The 16,242-nt window shown below is 60.8% G+C and overlaps 2 protein-coding genes across 2 annotated transcripts; both read left to right on the top strand.

The window, feature by feature from the left end:
- Positions 1–1,198: 1,198 nt before the first annotated feature.
- On the top strand, positions 1,199–4,007 carry LOC116781687 (dephospho-CoA kinase domain-containing protein-like; the record flags this gene model as incomplete). The annotated part of the gene is given in 4 exon segments (XM_032677393.1): positions 1,199–1,248; positions 1,250–1,395; positions 3,166–3,253; positions 3,722–4,007. Coding segments are annotated over 4 exon segments (570 nt in total), but the record flags the coding sequence as incomplete, so codon positions are not given.
- Positions 4,008–10,339: 6,332 nt separating this feature from the next.
- Positions 10,340–14,325, top strand: LOC116781686 (C1q-related factor-like). Its single transcript, XM_032677392.1, has 2 exons — positions 10,340–10,925; positions 14,293–14,325. The coding sequence occupies exons 1-2, from the start codon at positions 10,437–10,439 to the stop codon at positions 14,323–14,325; spliced, it is 522 nt and encodes a 173-aa protein (XP_032533283.1). The 5' UTR covers positions 10,340–10,436.
- Positions 14,326–16,242: the final 1,917 nt, after the last annotated feature.

Below are 16,242 nucleotides of genomic sequence, written 5' to 3'. Positions count from 1 at the left end.
AATAGGGCTTGGAGCAACCTAGGATAGTGGAAGGTGTCCCTGCCCACAGGGAGGTCTTTAAGGTCCCTTCCCACCCAAACCTGGGATTCTGGGATTCTGTGGATCCTGCATGTGGCAGGTCCAGGGGCTGCAGCTGAGCTGTGGTGCAATGGTGTCATTTTGAAGTGCCAGAACTTTTCTGTTTGGTGAAGAACTTACTGTGTAGCCACTCAAAGCTGTGATGCTTTAACATTTTATTGCACTGTAATTCCCCTCGAGGTGCAGGAAATTTGCTGGAGGTGCTAAAAGCCCTTGGAGACAGTAGGAAAAAACTACAGATACTCTGTGTCAGTTCTCTACCAATCACTTTATTTTCCTCCAATTCCTTTTTTGTACGTATTTGTTTACTATATGGATTTCACACATCCCAAAACTGCCTCCATGTGATATTCCACGGGAGGAAGAAATTGGTCTTAAAGACTTTTATGAGGTTGGCCTGAGGTTACAACCTGTGGCAATGTTTCTGGATTTGGGAGAGATGATTATCTGCTCTCTCCTTCACTGTGGTTACCCTCAGCTGGAGCTTAACTATGATTTTATTGCTGCATCCCTTTTGTTGGTGATTTTTTTTGGTGGCTTTAAAGTTATACACTCCTGTAACATCAGAGTCCCTGCAAGGGCTGATTGGGGATTGAGCTTTTAGAAGGTTTTTTTGTTCATTTTCCTGAAGAATTTAGTGACTGAGGTCAAAGACAGTAAAAGAAACCACCTCAGCAGCAGCCAGACACAGGTTGTAGAAGTGTGTGTTCATGTAGTGCTGAGGTTCTCAGCTGGTCCTGGTCCCTTTGGATTGATTCCTCACTGTTGGAGTCAGCTCAGCCCAGTTCCTGCCCCTGCCCTGGCATGTGCCATGGCCGTGTCCTCCTGCCCGCCCAGCTGACTTGTCACCCCGAACAGCAGCAAGGGCTGGGAGGGTTGTGGTGCTGAATTAATGTCTGCAGGACACTTTGATCTCCCAGGTGTCAGCTCTGCAAGGGACCTTGGGCTGGGAGGGCTGTTGGCAGGAGCTGGTGCTGAGGCAGATGTGCTGGAGGCAGAATGTGGTGCCCTGGCGAGGATCAACTCCATCTGTTCATGACCAAGACCCCATCTGGGGGCGGCTGCTGATGCCAAATGCTGCTGTAAACCAGCCCCCACCCCCGCTGTTTGATGTTCTCAGTGGTGCAGCCCCATTCCAGAGGCCCACCAGCAGATCCTGTGGTACTTTGGCACTCCTGGAGAACGGCGAGATAAACTGCGAGGCTCTTGGGAACATGATCTTCTCCCAGCCGGAGAAAGGGCGGCTGCTGAACTCCATCACCCACCCTGAGATCCTGAAGGAGATGCTGAAGCAGATCCTGAAGTACTTTGTGCTCGGTAGAGGCCAAGTCCCAGCCCTCAGGGACTCCTCTCAGGTAGGAGCTGTCCCTGATGTGGGGAGAGGGACAGGGATGGAAAAGGGGAAGGGACGTTGAGTGACAGCCTTTGTGCTCTGCCTGTGGTGGCCTTTGGAGGATTCATTCCTGATTCACTCCTGCCTTTCACTGCTGCCCTTCACCGCCTTCCTCTGTGGTTTAAAGTGTATCTGTGGGGCCTGGGAGCAGCTTTGTGAGGCCTGTACTGAGATCACCCCTCAGATAATGTCACAGTCCCGAATGACCGAATATCCTTCCCTGCCCCCAGCCTTGGTGGGAGCTGTGCAGCCCTCGGAGTGCTGATAAGGTGAGGGACGGTCTGACAGCTGTGGGTTCCAAAGTCCTACCTTCTCCCCAATATATGGAACAAACGCAACTGTCAGGCAGGGCTGGAGAAATGCCAGATAAGATCACCAGCTGTTCCGGAGGTCTCTGTGTATGACAGACTTCACAGAGCCAGTCTGGATCCGTGGCGCTTGTTGGAGTTGGAGCCCTGTGAGAGCTGAACAGGCCTGTGCAAGGGCTCCATGGGGCCAAACTCTGCTGCAGGGTGAGGAGGAGGAGGGATACAAAGAAAGCAACAGGCAGGAAAGCCAGGAGGCAGAGATGGAGTCTTGAACCCGGCGCTGCGGGCTCAGGGGGCAGATGCTGTGCTGGCCCTCGGCAAGAGTGCTGTGTGGCTTCAGCAGGCAGCTTTGTCCTCATTAGTCAGGATTTAATGATTTGGGATAGCTGGATGTTGTCTCAGAATCGCTGCGTAAGGAAAGCTCTGATCGATCAAACAGCAAGAAGCCTCTGGGGGCAGAGATGCGGTGGAATGGGGCTCCTTGGGTGATGTCTCTGTCCAGGCTCTGCTTGCCGTGGGTTTTAGGGGGGTTGGGTTACAAAGAGGGGACAGCAGCAAAACCTGAACTGTCCCTGTGGCTGAGGCACACATAGGAGAGTGAAGTCCTGGCTTAGAGTTTTCCCTTCCCCTCTCCTGCTCCCCCAGGCTCAGCAGGGTGTCTCCCACCTCCCCAGATGCCACAGAGCTGGCGCTGGCCAAGGGCAGAGGCACAGGGAAAACTGGGGAGCCACAGGGCCTGGGGGCACAGTGACTGGCTGTGGCAAGCTCTGTTCCTCATGGTGACAGTGCTTTTAAACCAAACTTTGACAGTTTTGGTGAGGGTTCAGCCTTGGGGCCATGCCCAGAGGCTCACCCATGTTTCAGTGTCACAGCTGCGAGAGGTCTGCAAGGATTTCCTTGTTTCCCTTGGAAAAATGGAGCTGTATAGCCAAAGCTTTGCATAAAGGCAGGAAAACTGAGCTGGGGAAGGTTGGCTCAGATGACTGTAGCCTGGCAAAGTCTTGGACAAGGGAAGAAGTGGATAGCAGACCCTGCTGTGGACCCTGCTTCCCGGGAGAGCCCGGCATGGCTGCTGCTCTCGCCAGACAGGTACTGCTGCTCTCATTTCAGCTCCTCGTTTCAGCTCCTCCTTATATTTCTGCAGCTTCACCTCTAGTCTGAGAGCAGTCAGTTAGGGTTTGTTTTTTTTTTTCCTCTGGAAACTTGGAATGAAACCATTTCCTCCCTGCGAGAGGGAGGAGGGCGAACGGGCTCTGCTGCAATTGTGGAGGTGTAGAGCTCTCACTTCCTTTGCTTTTCATGGCCATAGTGAGTGTGTAGCAGGAGGGATTTGGGAACGGGGGTTAACGCTGTTCCCTTTTCTGAGGGATGTTGCCATTTCCACAGGATACCGCTACGTGATCCTGGACATCCCTCTGCTCTTCGAGACCCGCGGGTTGACAAAGTTTATGAGATACATGGTCTTGGTTTATTGGTAAGTGCCCCAGGAACCATGAGGATAGGACACCTCTCTTAGAGGGGCTGTCACATCTCTCTGCTCTGGTGAGGGCTCAGCCACTGCCCTGGTGCGAAACCCATTGAGAGAAGTAACATATCCCTTTGGGCTGTGGCACCTCCCTTTATCCTAGTGCACTGGAGGGAGCTGCTTGAGCTTTCCCTGGAAGCTAGCACCATCATACAGGTAATGTTGTTCCTTTGAGCCTTCTACAGCCTGTAGCACCATCAGCTGGGGTAGGATTTGGGGCACTGCCTGGTGTTGTGGGCTGTGGGAGTGCCAAAAACACGCAGCAGGGTCATCCTGGGCAGTGCTGACCCAATGGCTGGGGCAGAAATGACACGGGGAATGTTTCTCATTCCCACTTTATTATCCCCCCTCATGGCCAAGGAAGGCAGACCCCCCTTCCCTCCCACCCCACCTGAGTTCCGTCCCCCTCCCAAGCAGTGACCCCCCAGCACAGCGCGCGCGGCTGATGAGGTGGAACGGGCTGGACGTGGCCGCAGCTGACGCCCGGATCAGCTCCCAGATCCCACTGGAGGAGAAGCTCCAGAGGGCAACTCACGTCATCGACAACTCGGGGGACAGAGAGAGCACCTGCCGGCAGGTGCTGTGGCTCCACACCTGCCTTGAGGATGCCCTGGATTTCCTCTGGGCCCGGCTGGCGGTGGGCACGGCCGTTGCCGGGCTCGGGGGACTGGTGTTCCTCCTCCTGCAGCATCTCATCTCCTAATTCACCTTTTCTCTTAGTCAAGGAAGGGGCCTGAATTCCCTGGTTTGAAAAGGGCAACAAAAGGCCACCTCTGTTAGTGAGCTTTGCCAGCTGAATGCAGACAGCTGAATGCTGAATGCAGCAGCGAGAGGTGTCTCCTTGCACAGTTCCCAAGGTGAATGTAGCCAGGGGTTTTTTTTTCTGGCACCTTCTCCCTGCTCAGGTTTTTGCCCACCAGCTGTGCCTCTGGGGGGAGGCTCTTATTGTCCCCCCTGTGGGTCTCTATGGTGGGACTTTGGTGAGTTGAGGCACTTTAATCTGGGACGATCTCATTCTAATCCAGGACAATCTCACTTTAATCCAGGACAATCTTACTTTAGTACGGGACAATCTCACTTTAATGTCTTCCAGGACAATCTCTTCCCTGGGAAAAGGTGGCCTCTTGGGCTCTGTCCCTTCCAACAATGTCCCTGGGGTGATACCCTGCAGCTCAGCCCTCCTAATCTGAATTTAGACCTGGGATTTCCCCTCTTTCACATTGATTTAACGGAAACGTGTTAAATCTGCCTGGGGGGGACAGACAGCACCTCGTTCACATGGGTCGGGTGTTCAGGTGGCTACTCTCCTCCCTCCTGCCCTCTGATTCTGTAGCCATCCCTAGTGGGTCACCCTTGTCTTTGGATCCAGGGTCTGCCTCTGGAGCAGGCAGAGACCTGGGCTCTGCCTCATTCAGACTCATTTCCTGCTGTTTGATCTTCCTTCGGCAGCGCTTTCCCGGTGGGAGAGCCGAGCCCGGGTGAGGCGGGTGCTGGCTTTTCACTTTTGTTTTAATAAAACACTGAACAGCAGCTGCTCCCGCGGCTGCTCCCGCAGCTCTTCCCAGCCCATTCCCAGGTCATTTTCTATGCCGGGGCACGGCTGTGCTCTGTAAAGTTCAGCACACGCAGGCAGAGCTGATGGGCGCTCGTGCTCTTCCCAGTAAACATCCCTGGGCTGCTCTAGGAGCTGCTCGAAGCGTCAGCCCTGCCCTGAGCTTAGGGGATTCCTATGGATCCGTGTTGGCTCTGGGCAGTTCCGGCTTCCTGGGATGTGATCCTGGGCCCCCTGTGGTTCTCTGTGCCAGTGCTTTCCCCTTGGGGTACCGCCGTGTCCACTGCCACCCCTTGTCCCCACACTTTGAGAAGAGTGGGTGCTGCCAGCCCTTGGCCACCCCTCCTCCCTGCATACAGTGGTCTCCAGGATGCTCCCACCCTCCTTCCCGGGCTCGGCCCTGTGAGGCAGTGTCCTGGCTGTCCCCAGTGCCAGCCTTTAGGCACAGGGACCATCTCAGAGTGTCCCCAGCCAGCACGTGCCCCTTTTAGGGGCCAGACACCCTTCCCACTCCTTTGCCCTCCCCTGAGCCCCACAGTGCACCCACAGGTCCTGTGTCACGCCCATCTGGAGAGACCCAGCAGTCACTGTGCAGCCCCAGAGAGCATCCCCGAAGTGGGGGGAGCCCTTCAAACAATGCCTCCCTGCTCTCAATGCTCCTTAACTGCTCGGCACTGCCGGAGTCCCTCCTGGCCAGCCATAAATCAGGGCCGGAGCGCGATTTCTCGGTCGAGATAAGCACTGATCCCGCTTCCCTCCCACTCACCTCCGCGATAAATGGGGCCAGAGGTGGAAGGAGGGGGCGAGTCAGGGCCGTAATCACATTTGGCGCTTCGCTCCCGCCCGGCTGACGTTTACTAATGAGTTTAGTGGGGCCGAGGGAGCGGCTGGTTTCAGGGGATGGTGAAGCATAGGGCTGTCCATGGGGCTGGTGGGGGCCTGGTTTGGGGGCTCTGGGCGGAGCTGGGGATTGAGCCCCCTATGTGGGCTGCGTGCCCGGGTGTTGGTACCCACTGGGGAAGGGTTCTGGAGCCGGGTGATTGGCCATGGGGCTGTTGCTGTGCGGTGCACAGCTGTGGGTCCTGCCCCAGGATTCCCCCAGCGTCCCTAGTCCCCCTCCCATCTCCCTGTCAAACCCCCTCAGGGACAAGCCTGTGTCCTCCGCCGGTGACAGACGGTTCAGCTCCATGGGCTGGGTGGCATCGACAGCGCGATCTATGGCCGTGCAGGAGGCACCCTGAAGGACACCCCGGCTGAGACCCCGCACTTGTGACACGGGTGCTGCCCCCCGAGTGGGCCCCGCGTGGGCTCCGAAGGCCGGGGGGTGCTGTGCCATGGCCCCCAGCCCCGCCACACCCCTGGCCCTGCTTGCCCCACGTCCCGCCGTCGATCGCAGATCAGCGTCACCCCTGCACCCACCGGGGCGGCTCGGGTAGAGCCGGCCCCGTGCCATGAAGCCAAATATTTGACTGTGCAAATTGGCGGCCAGATCGATTCCGCTGCGGTTGCTGGGGGCTTGTGACAGGCGGACACTCCTCCTACTGCACCCCCTCCCTCTGCACCCCCTTTCGAGCCAGAGCACCCCTACCTGGAGCGCCTCCTTCCCCAGCACACCTCCTCCCTGCTGCACCCCCTCCCTAGTGCATCCCTTCCTCAGAGCATCCCTTTTCCCACCACACCCCCTTTCCTGGAGCTCCCCCCCCCAGCGTAACCCTTCTCCCGTGCATCCCATTCCTGACCGTCTCCCTTCCTTGGAGCACCCGATCATGGGACACCCACGGGATGCAGATGTCCCCCTATGGGCTATAGGGACAGGGTGACATCGCCCAGTGGGGACTGCCCTAGGTGTGAGCTGGCTGGGGGGCTCAATACCCACAAGGAGGGACAGTCTGAGTGTGATATCACTGTGTGGCACTGGTGTCACCAGTGTCACTGCACGGTGCCTGTTGTCACAGGTGTCACTGTCACTGCATGGTGTTAGCACAGTGTCACCATCCCTGCACGGTCCCTGGCATGTGGCACAGTGTTTCTGTCACTGCACACCTCCCCGGGGTGTCACACAGTGTCACCGTGGCTGCACAGCCCCACTCGTGTCACACAGCACAGCCCCGCCGTGCTACACAGCTTCACTGTTGCTCCCTGGGGTGTCACATGGTGTCACTGTCACCGCACAGTGCACAGGGTGTCACTGTCACCGCGAGGCCGCCGGGTGCCATGCAGTGTCACTGCAGTTCCCATGGATTGTCACACAGAGTCACCGTCAGTGCCTGGTGCAGGGGCTGTCACATAGTGCCATGTCATCGGGTGGCCTACAGCGTGTCACCCACTGTCACCGTCACTGCACGGCCTGGGGTGTCACACACCGTCACCGCGCAGGACACTCCCCAGTGCCACCCCTGCACGTCCCGTCGCTGTCCCCTGCTGTCACTGCGCACCCCCGTCGTGTCACGCCGGCCGTGGGGCGCCCCGAGGACAGCACAGCTGGTGCCGTCAGCCCAAGTCCCCGCTACTCCCACCCCTCGTGCCCCCGGGGGGACACGTCCCCAGCCCGCCCCCTCGCCAGCCACTCAGCCGTCACCTGGCAGCGCTCACCGCCGGCGCTAATTAACTGCTGGTGTTGGCAGCCCTTAATTGCCGCGCGGTGGGAGGGTGACGGGCCCCGCCGTGTCCGTAACGAGCGGCAACGGGACAGGGACAGGGACGGGGGGATGTGCCACCCACACCTTGCCCCACCCCCGCCTGCAGCCGGGCTCCTCCTTTGGGCGGGGGACAGTGCCCGGTGTTGGACGTCGCTGTCCCCGGGGCCAGGGCTGACACGGCTGTCTGGCCTGCTAGCCAGCCCCTGGCCACCAGCCAGCTGGGCAACTGGCCAGACAGACAGACAGACAGCTGGACAGTCAACCAGCCTGGTGCTCTACTGGCCAGCCAGCCAAACAGCCTGTTGGTCAACTGGCCAGCCAGCCAACTAGCCAACAAGCCAGATGGGCAATCAGCTGGCCAATGAGTCAGCCAACCCACCAGCCAGCTAGCCCACCCCATGGCCATCTACCACCCAGCCCAACCAGCCAGCCCACTACCAGTGAGCCACTTGGCTACCGACCACCTAGATCACCAACCAGCCACCTAGTTGGCCTTTAAGCCCACCAGCCAGTTGGCCAACCCACCAGCCAAGCAGCTGGCCAGTCACCAACCTGGCCAACCAGACAGCTAGCCCTGTGGCTAGCCAGGCAGCCCACTGGCCAGCTCCAGGGTCACCACCTCGGGACCGGTTCATGAGGTCTTCTCTTGCTCCCACTGCTGCAGCCACCACTGTCCCCACAACTACTGCAGCCTCTGTCCCTGCAGCCCCCCCTGCCACTGCTGCTCCCACAACCACCACAGCCACTGCTGCCACCGCCGCAACAGGTGCTGCCACCATTGCAGCCACAACCACAGCCACTACAGCCACCACGACCACTGGCGACACTACTGCCACCGCTGCCACCACCACGGCCACTGCTGCCACCACAGTCACTGGAGTCACCACTGCCACCTCCCAGCTTTGTCCCTTTCCCTGCTCCTGCACTCCCAGACGTGGCCCTTTGGAGCTTTGCCACTCTGTTGGCCCCAGGTGGATGGAGCTGGCTCAGGGGGCTGTGCTGCACCCCCTCCCTGTGCAAGGGTTGGGGACAGTGAGCACCTCAGGTTCCCCAGCCGGTGTCGCCTGGGGTGTTGTCTCCACCCACGGAGCGCTGCCATCCCGAGGTGGTGCTGAAGCTCTGCAGCAGGGCTGGGGACGTGGTGGCCTGGGTTGGTGGTCGTGCCATGGGGACGGGGTTGCCCAGGGTGATGAGGTGGCCTGGGGTGGCGGCTGTGCCACACAATGTCCTGCAGCAGTGAGGTGACCTGAGGCTGTGTCCCCACCGTGAGGATGAAGTGGCCAAGACCAGGGATGTCCTCTGACCCTCCAGGTGAAACGAGTGCTCTGATGCAAGCGGGGTGTGTCTGTCCCACCTCCCCTGCCCACCCGGGCCACCCTGTCCCCGCACCAGGGGTGACTCACGCAGCCCGTGACCTCGCCGCGGGGTATTTTTAGGCACTTGTTAAAAAGAAAGATAATGAGAAGTGGGGCGATGGAGGGGGGAGGGAGACGATAACGATGGAGAAAATAACCAGGAAAGCAGCTGGTGACATGATGGTGACAGCTTTGAGGGGGGTACACGATGCCGGCAGTGCCCCCACCCCAAAATACTGCCCCCCCCCATCTCGTTATGCCCCAAGGAATAATTGCCTCCTTAAAGGCAGCTAATTGATTTGTGCTCGCTGATTAAAGCCTCTGCGGGAGCCCGGGGACACGCGATGGCTGCCGAGCATCCCCTTGGTCCCCCCTCTTTTGGGGGGGCGTGTCTGTCCCCTGTGTGTCCCCTGGGGTCTGGGGACATTGCACAGGTGTGGTAGTGGAAGAGGGGATGCATCACTGGTGTTGTTTTTTGGGGGTGAGGGGGGACGATGACCCCATGGACCTCATAGGTGCCATTAGGGTTGATGCCACCTCGGTGTTGTCACCCGAGGCCACAGTGGGCGGCACTGGGAGTTACCCCCAAGCTGCTCTCCGCCCGTGTGTCCGTGTCCCCCCTGCCTTCCCTGTGTCCTTCGCTCACCCCTGGCGCTGGCGGCGCCTGTCACTTGCCATCGCATCCCGCTGTCCCCGCCGAGGCTGATGGAGATGGTAGGCGACGGAGCGGGCGCAGCAGCGTGTCCCCATGTCATGAGCCTGCCGGGGCTCAGCCCCCCAGGGGGCCCGGCCACCCCCGCGGTGGCACCCGCGCCTGCCCCATTGTCACAGTGGCCTTTGCCACCAGTGGTGACATCCCAGCCCACGAACCCCGCGGGTGACCGCAATGGATGCTCGGGCCACGTGGGTGTCACCCAGGTTGTCCCAAAGTGTGGGGTTCCTCCAGAGCACGGAGGGAGGGGAAACTGAGGCAGGGAGGTGGGATGGGCCCTGGCTGTGCCGTGGGGACCATCCCCCCAGGTGTCCCTTTGTGGGGTTAGAGTTAGGGTTAGGGTGAGGTGACGGGTCCCGAAAGTGTCCCCAGCTTGGAGGGTGCTCGGGGCTGGGAGTGGCATCGCGTGGGGACAGGGGCCCAGGGTGACCGAGGGGTCCTGAGTGCTAGGTGGGGGTGTCAGGGTGGCATCTGGGTCCATCCACCCCCTGCCTCAGTTTCCCTTCCCACGGAGCACCGGTAGTCATGGGTGGGCGTGGCAGGGGCGTGTCCAGGGCATGGTTATCAGCGACCACGGCCGTGTCCGGGGATGGATGGGAGTGTCCATGGCCGGGTGGGCGTTTCCCGGTCGGGGTGGGTGCGTCCCGAGCGGCTCGGGGCGCACCGGAGCCAGCGGAGGTCACGAAGCCGCCGCCGCCGCCTTGCTCCCCCCCGCCGGCACCATTCCCTCCCCTGTTGCCAGCGTGCCCTGGCCGGGCGGTGGCTCAACCTGGGCCGCAAAACTTTGCTGGTGGTCGCGGCGGGGGTGGTGCTGGTGCTGGTGGTGCTCATCCTGGTGCTGGTGAGCTCCGCCGGGCCCGACGGCTGCTGAGAGATGCTGGGCACCTGCCGGATGGTCTGCGAGCCCTGCGGCCCCGCCGCCCCCCCACAGCCTGCTGAGTGTGGCTCCCTCCCGCCGCCCTCCACGCTTGTGCAAGGTCCGCAAGGAAAACCGGGCAGACCGGGGAAACCGGGACCGCCGGGACCACCCAGAGAACCGGAGCAGCCGGGGCCACCGGGGGCGCGGGGAGAAGCAGGAAGACCAGGACCGCCGGGATTGCCGGGCCCGGGGGCTACGGGAGCGGTGAGCGCGGCCACCTACAGCACGGTGCCGAGGGTCGCCTTCTACGCCAGGCTCAAGAACCCTCACGAGGGCTACGAGGTGCTCAAGTTCGACAACGTGGTCACCAACCTGGGCAACAGCTACGACGCTGCCTTGGGCAAGTTCACCTGCGCCATCCCCGGCACCTACTTCACCTACCACGTCCTCATGTGCAGCAGCGACGGCACCAGCATGTGGGCAGACCTCTGCAAGAACAGGCAGGTAAGGGCTGCCCATCCCGGCTCCCTCCTCAGGCACAGGAGTGGTACTGCCCCCGTCAAGCACTGGAGAAGGGTTCTGGATTCTTCCTCGGGGTGCTCCCTCCTTTTCCTGTCCCCAGCGATGTACCCTCCGGGTGCTCCATCCTCCTCCTGGCCCCAGGGATGCACCTCCAGGTGTCACATCCTTCTCCCTTTTGCTGATGGTGGACTCCGGGTGCTTTCCTGGGGGGTCCCACTCTTTTCCCAACCCCAGTGATGCACCCAGTGGGTGCTCCATCCTTCTCCTGGCCCCAGGGATGAACCCTCAGGGTACCACATCCTTCTCCCATGCTGATGATGGGCTCTGTGCACTTCCCTAGGGGCCCCATCCTTTTCCCAGCCCCAGGGATGCCTCCCCAGGGTGTCATATCCTTCTTCCAGCGGCAATGATGGCCTCTGGGTGCATCCCTGGGGTGCCACATCCTTCTCCCAGCCACAGACATGCACCCCTGGGGTGCTTCATCCTTCTCCCAGGGGTTAAGATGGGCTCTGGCTGCACCCTGGAATGCCCTGTCCTTTTCCCAGGGATGTGCCCCAGGATGCTCTGTCCCTTTCCTGGAGGCAGTGGTGGGCTCTGGGTGCATCTCCAGAGTGCCACATCCTTCTCCTGCCCATGGATCCATAACCCCTAGGGTGCCCCGTCCTTCTCCCGGGGACATGGAGGACTCTGGGTGCACGCCCGGTGTGCCCTGTCCTGCTACCAGCCCTGGAGATGCATCCTCAGCGTGCTCCATCCTTCTCCCAGCCCCGGAGATACTCCCTCAGGATGTTCCATCCTTCTCCCAGTGATGGGCCCTGGGTGCACCCCCGTCCCCTCTGCGCTGGGGACAGTCACCACCCACCCTGACATGTCCCCAAGCGTCCCTCAGTCCTTTCCTTGGCCCTAGAGATGTGCCCTGCTGTACCTTGGGGTGCCTTAGGACACCCCCACAGCACCCCTGGGGTGCCCTGCCCCCCCCGGCCGTGCCATTGTCCCCCTGGGGTCCCTGGTGGGGGGAGCAGGGACAATGTCTGTGGTGGCCTCAAGGGGGCAGCGCCTGCCCTACTTTTGAGGGGCTGCACCCCCAGCCCAGAGCTGGTTCTGCTACTGCTGTGCCAGAGGAGATGTCCCCACCCCTGGCCGGGCTGTGTGGGGACACTGGGGGGACACACATCCTTCCTTCTCCCTCCCCGCTCCCACATCCCCCCAACCCCATCCCCCCAAACCCAAGACTCAGCCTTGCCCCCCCCGTGTTTTCAGGTGCTCCTTTCCCATCCCATGTGCCCCCCGGCCACGACTCGAGGGACAAGACATGGCTTAGGACCCCCGAGCTGTCACCCGAGCTCCATTCTCTGGATGTCACTGCACCTCGGCATCCTCGCCGGGATCCATCCCATCCCACCCCACTCCCGCTTCCCATCGCTTCCCTTGGCATCACCCCCTGCGGTGCCTCCTTGTCCCGAGGATGTGGGACCCCGAATTAACCCAAAACTGAGTTTTCACCTCAAAAAGCAGCCGGGGGGTGGGGGTAGGCAGGAGCCTTGTCACAGCCACTGCACTTCACTCCTCGGCTCTGAGCCCTTCCGACCAGAAGCTGCTCGGCAGCTTTTCTCCATGCAAACAGCTTAAATTTTCTTTTATTGGGATTTTTTTTGTCTTCTCCCACCCTCCAGCCCCAAATTTTGGGGTGTCCCAGGGCTGCTTGTCACTGCTGGCTCTTCCTCCCAAGCAGCATCCGTGTAACTCTGAACTGAGCACCTCAAAAACTCACCTTGACCCTTTTGCCTCCCCCAAAACATATCTGGGGACCACCCCAAACCTCCCCACCCCCCAGCTCTGGAGGATATCGATGTTCTTGGATAAATGTCCAGGAGCTGGGGAGCCCCTGGTTGAGAGGAGCCTCACTTGGGCGGGTGATGCAGCTTAATTAACTGCTTGTTAATTACTAACAGGGCATTGCCGTGCCGGTATCTATGACGAAGTTCCCCCCAAAAATGCCCCAAATAAGTAAAAAGATGGGGTTAATTAGGGGGTTGTTGCCAAAAAATCCCGGTCCCTGGCAAGTTGGGGGAGCCTGGCAAATAAGTGTTGATCTGGCACCTTTGGAGGGAGTCAGGATGTGGGGGGTCCCCTAAATTTCCTCTCGTGCTGCTGGTTTGGGGGCAGCCCATCACCTTTGTGTCAGGGCTGGAGTTAATGAGAGCCAGGGGAGCTGCTGCTGGTGGTTAATTAGCATTATTTATTATTTGTATTAGCCCGTAGCTAAGGCGAGGGGCAGTAGGAGGGGGGAGATGGATGGACAGATCGATGGATGGACAGGGGGGTGGCACCAGGTGGCTTTGGGGTCCCCACGGTCCACATGGTGGGGTGAGGGCCATCCATGGCTCAGGGCAGGTCACAGCCCCAGGAGACCCCAGTGGGGACAGTCCCCAAGGGCACACAGGGACCTGCCAGTCGGTCCTGGGGGCATGCATTACCCTGCCTGGGGGGCCAGGGGGGCACCTTCTGCTGCACCCAAGGGCCCTGAGGGGCACCCACTGCCATGCCCAGAGGGTCTGGGGGGGCACCCAGTGCTGGGCTAAGGGGGTCTGAGGGGGGGCACCCACTGCCGTGCCCAGAGGGTCTGAGGGGGGGCACCCACTGCTGTGACCGGGATGCTGGGAGGGCACCCACCACAATATCTGGGGGTCCTGGAGGGCTCCCAGGGCCATGCCCAGGAATCCTGAGGGGCACCTGCTACTGCACTTGGGAGTCTGGGGGGCACCTGCTGCCACACCTTCGGGGTCCTGGGCCATGGTGACCATGGCACGTGGGGCACACGACGTGCCCGAGGCCCCAAGTTCACTGTGAGTGGCTCGGCCTAGACACGGGAGCACCCCACTGCCCCTTGTCACCCTCAGAAAGCCCTTGGGTGCAGCCCACCCCATTGGGGACCACCCCAGAGTGTCCCCAGGGCCAGGGACACCCCCAGCACCATCACTGGGGTCAGGGGCAGCAGGCACAGCACAGTCGGGGCTTGGGCTGTGTCACCCCCAGGGCTCTCACCCCATGGCTGTGCCACGGGGAAACTGAGGTGCAGAGCAGGACAAGGGGGGTGAGGTCATCGGGGCTGGGTGGAAGCCCCCCCTCCTGTTGCCAGGGCGGTGCCAGGAGCCTGGGCCCAGCGCTGCCATTTATCTTCCCTGGTTAGGGAAGGGCTGGCAGGCAAGCAGGTGGCTCCTTAACGAGGGAAGACGGATGGCACCGGGCGGCTCCGGCTGCCACAAGGGGGGACCATGGCAAGAACCTGGCACCAAACCTGTTTTTTCCTGTTTCTCCTGCTTCTTCCCCCTCTCCTCTTCCTTGGCAGAGGCAGTGTCCCCTGGAGATTGCGGTGCTGTGACCAACGGAGATTTCCTGGGGACACTCGTGGTGGCGGGGAAGACACGGGGTGGTTTTGAACAGAGTGACAGTTCTGGTGGTGGCACAAGGCTGGGTGGGGTGAGAGCAAATCCTATGGGATCCCCAGCTGGGCCATCAGTAGGTTCCAGAGTTAACAGCATCTGACCACACCATCGCTGCCCCTGGGCTCGGATGCATCTGCATCCCCGAGGAGCAGCAGACCCCGGGATCCCTGTCCTGGAGGCAAAGGACAGGACTCCGTGGGCACAGCCCTCCCGTTCTCGCTGCTCCCAGACCCCGGTGCCTGCCCGCCCAGCACCAGCCAATTAAGAGCCGATTCTGGTCGGCTGTAATTAGTGGCACCTTCTCCCAGCACAGCGCTTCTGCATTTCAGCAGCCACCTTGTCACTGTCACCCAGTGCCACGATCTCCCTGCGAGGTGCTGGTGGAGATTTGATTACCCAAAGAATTCTGCAGCAGCAGCAGGTCCACCCATGGAGCTGCTTCTCCAGGCGGTGACGGCTCCTCTGGCTCTGCCGGCACCTCCCAGCACATCCCGGCTCCCAGGAGAGCTCTGTGGGGGAAGCATCCCGTGGGTTGGTGTCCATGTGAGGGGGGGATCTGGGGGGGATTTGAGCTCAGCCCTTGCCACACGCCTGTGGTCCTGGTTCAGCTCGTGGGAAGCACTGAGGGATGTGTGGGATTCAGTGGGTTGTTTTGGGGCTGGGCTGGGAGATGGGATCCTGCGTCCCAGGCACGGTCCTGTATCCTAATCCAGAGATGGGGCCCCGTGTCTGAGCCATGGTCCTGCATCCAAATCTGAAGCTGGAGTCCTGTGTCTGAGCTGGGGTCCTTCATCCAAACCTGGATCTGGGTTCCATGTTGGAGCTGTGATCCCACATCTGAATTGGGAGCTGAGGTCCTGTGTCCTAGATGTGGTCCCACATCTGACTCTGGATCTGGGGCCCTGTCTGAGCTGGGGTCCTGCATCCAAATCCTGAATTAGGGTCCTCTCTGTGTGCCATGGTCAGCAGGTGCTCGGGGCCAGCGGCTGCGTCCAGAGTGGTGGGGTCAGAGGATGGGATCCCTGGGGACATGGGGGGTGGGGGTGGGGGCGAGTATCCCCCCGATGTGTGGGGGGATGTGTGTTCCCCAGGGGTGGGTGAGTGGGGGTATGTGTCCCCAGGTGCGTGTGTGTGCTCCCAGGTATGGGTGTGTCCCCAGGTGTGTGTGTCCATGTCCCCCAAGTGTGTGTGTGTCCCAGCCTGTGTGTGTGTGTCCCCTAGGTGTATGTGTGTCTCCAAGGGTGTATGTGTGTCCCCAGGTGTGTATGTGTGTCCATGTCCCCCAGGTGTGTGTGTGTCCCCAGTTGTGTGTGTCCCCCAAACCCTGGCAAGTCCAGGTGCTGTTCCCCGGCACCAATCCCAGCTGCAGGTGTAGAGGTGGTGGCGGGGCCGGGCTGTCGGCCGCAGCCCCGAGCAGAAGGGCCACAGCCCCAGCCCGGGAGTCCCGGGACCCTCCAGGACCCTCCCAGATCCCCGGGGCTCTGGCCCACCGCTGTGCCGGGAGCCGCCGGCAGGGGGCGCAGACGGCGGTGAGACTACAGCTCCCATGATGCCTCACGCGGCAGCGGGACTGCAGTTCCCATGAGGCACCGCGCGGCGCGGGAGGGGTGTGGCCAATGGGGAGTCGTGAGGCGAAGCGGGGCCAATCAGGGCGCGGGGCGGGGCTTCGCGGCCCATTTAAAAGTGGCGGGAACAGGGGAGTCGCAGTATCTGAGAGAGCGGGGGCTGAGGAGGGGTGCGGTAGGGGAGAGTGAGAGCCTGTAAGTACCTAAAATATGTGTATGAGGGGCTGTGAGGGCACGGAGAGGGGGCAGGGCTCGGTGAGAGGGGCTTTGAAGGCGTAAAGGAGTTGC

The sequence above is a fragment of the Chiroxiphia lanceolata genome, unplaced genomic scaffold, assembly GCF_009829145.1.
Source record: "Chiroxiphia lanceolata isolate bChiLan1 unplaced genomic scaffold, bChiLan1.pri scaffold_53_arrow_ctg1, whole genome shotgun sequence".
Classification (NCBI taxonomy): Eukaryota; Metazoa; Chordata; class Aves; order Passeriformes; family Pipridae; genus Chiroxiphia; species Chiroxiphia lanceolata.
Note: the sequence above shows the minus strand (reverse complement) of the source record. Positions and strands in the feature narration are given on the sequence as shown.

Bases quoted from the DNA above. Each gene is read 5' to 3' on its own strand.
- LOC116781686 (XM_032677392.1), top strand. From the start codon at position 10,437: ATGCTGGGCACCTGCCGGATGGTCTGCGAGCCCTGCGGCCCCGCCGCC. The intron at 10,926-14,292 runs GTAAGGGCTGCC...CTTCCTTGGCAG, and splicing joins ACCTCTGCAAGAACAGGCAG to AGGCAGTGTCCCCTGGAGAT.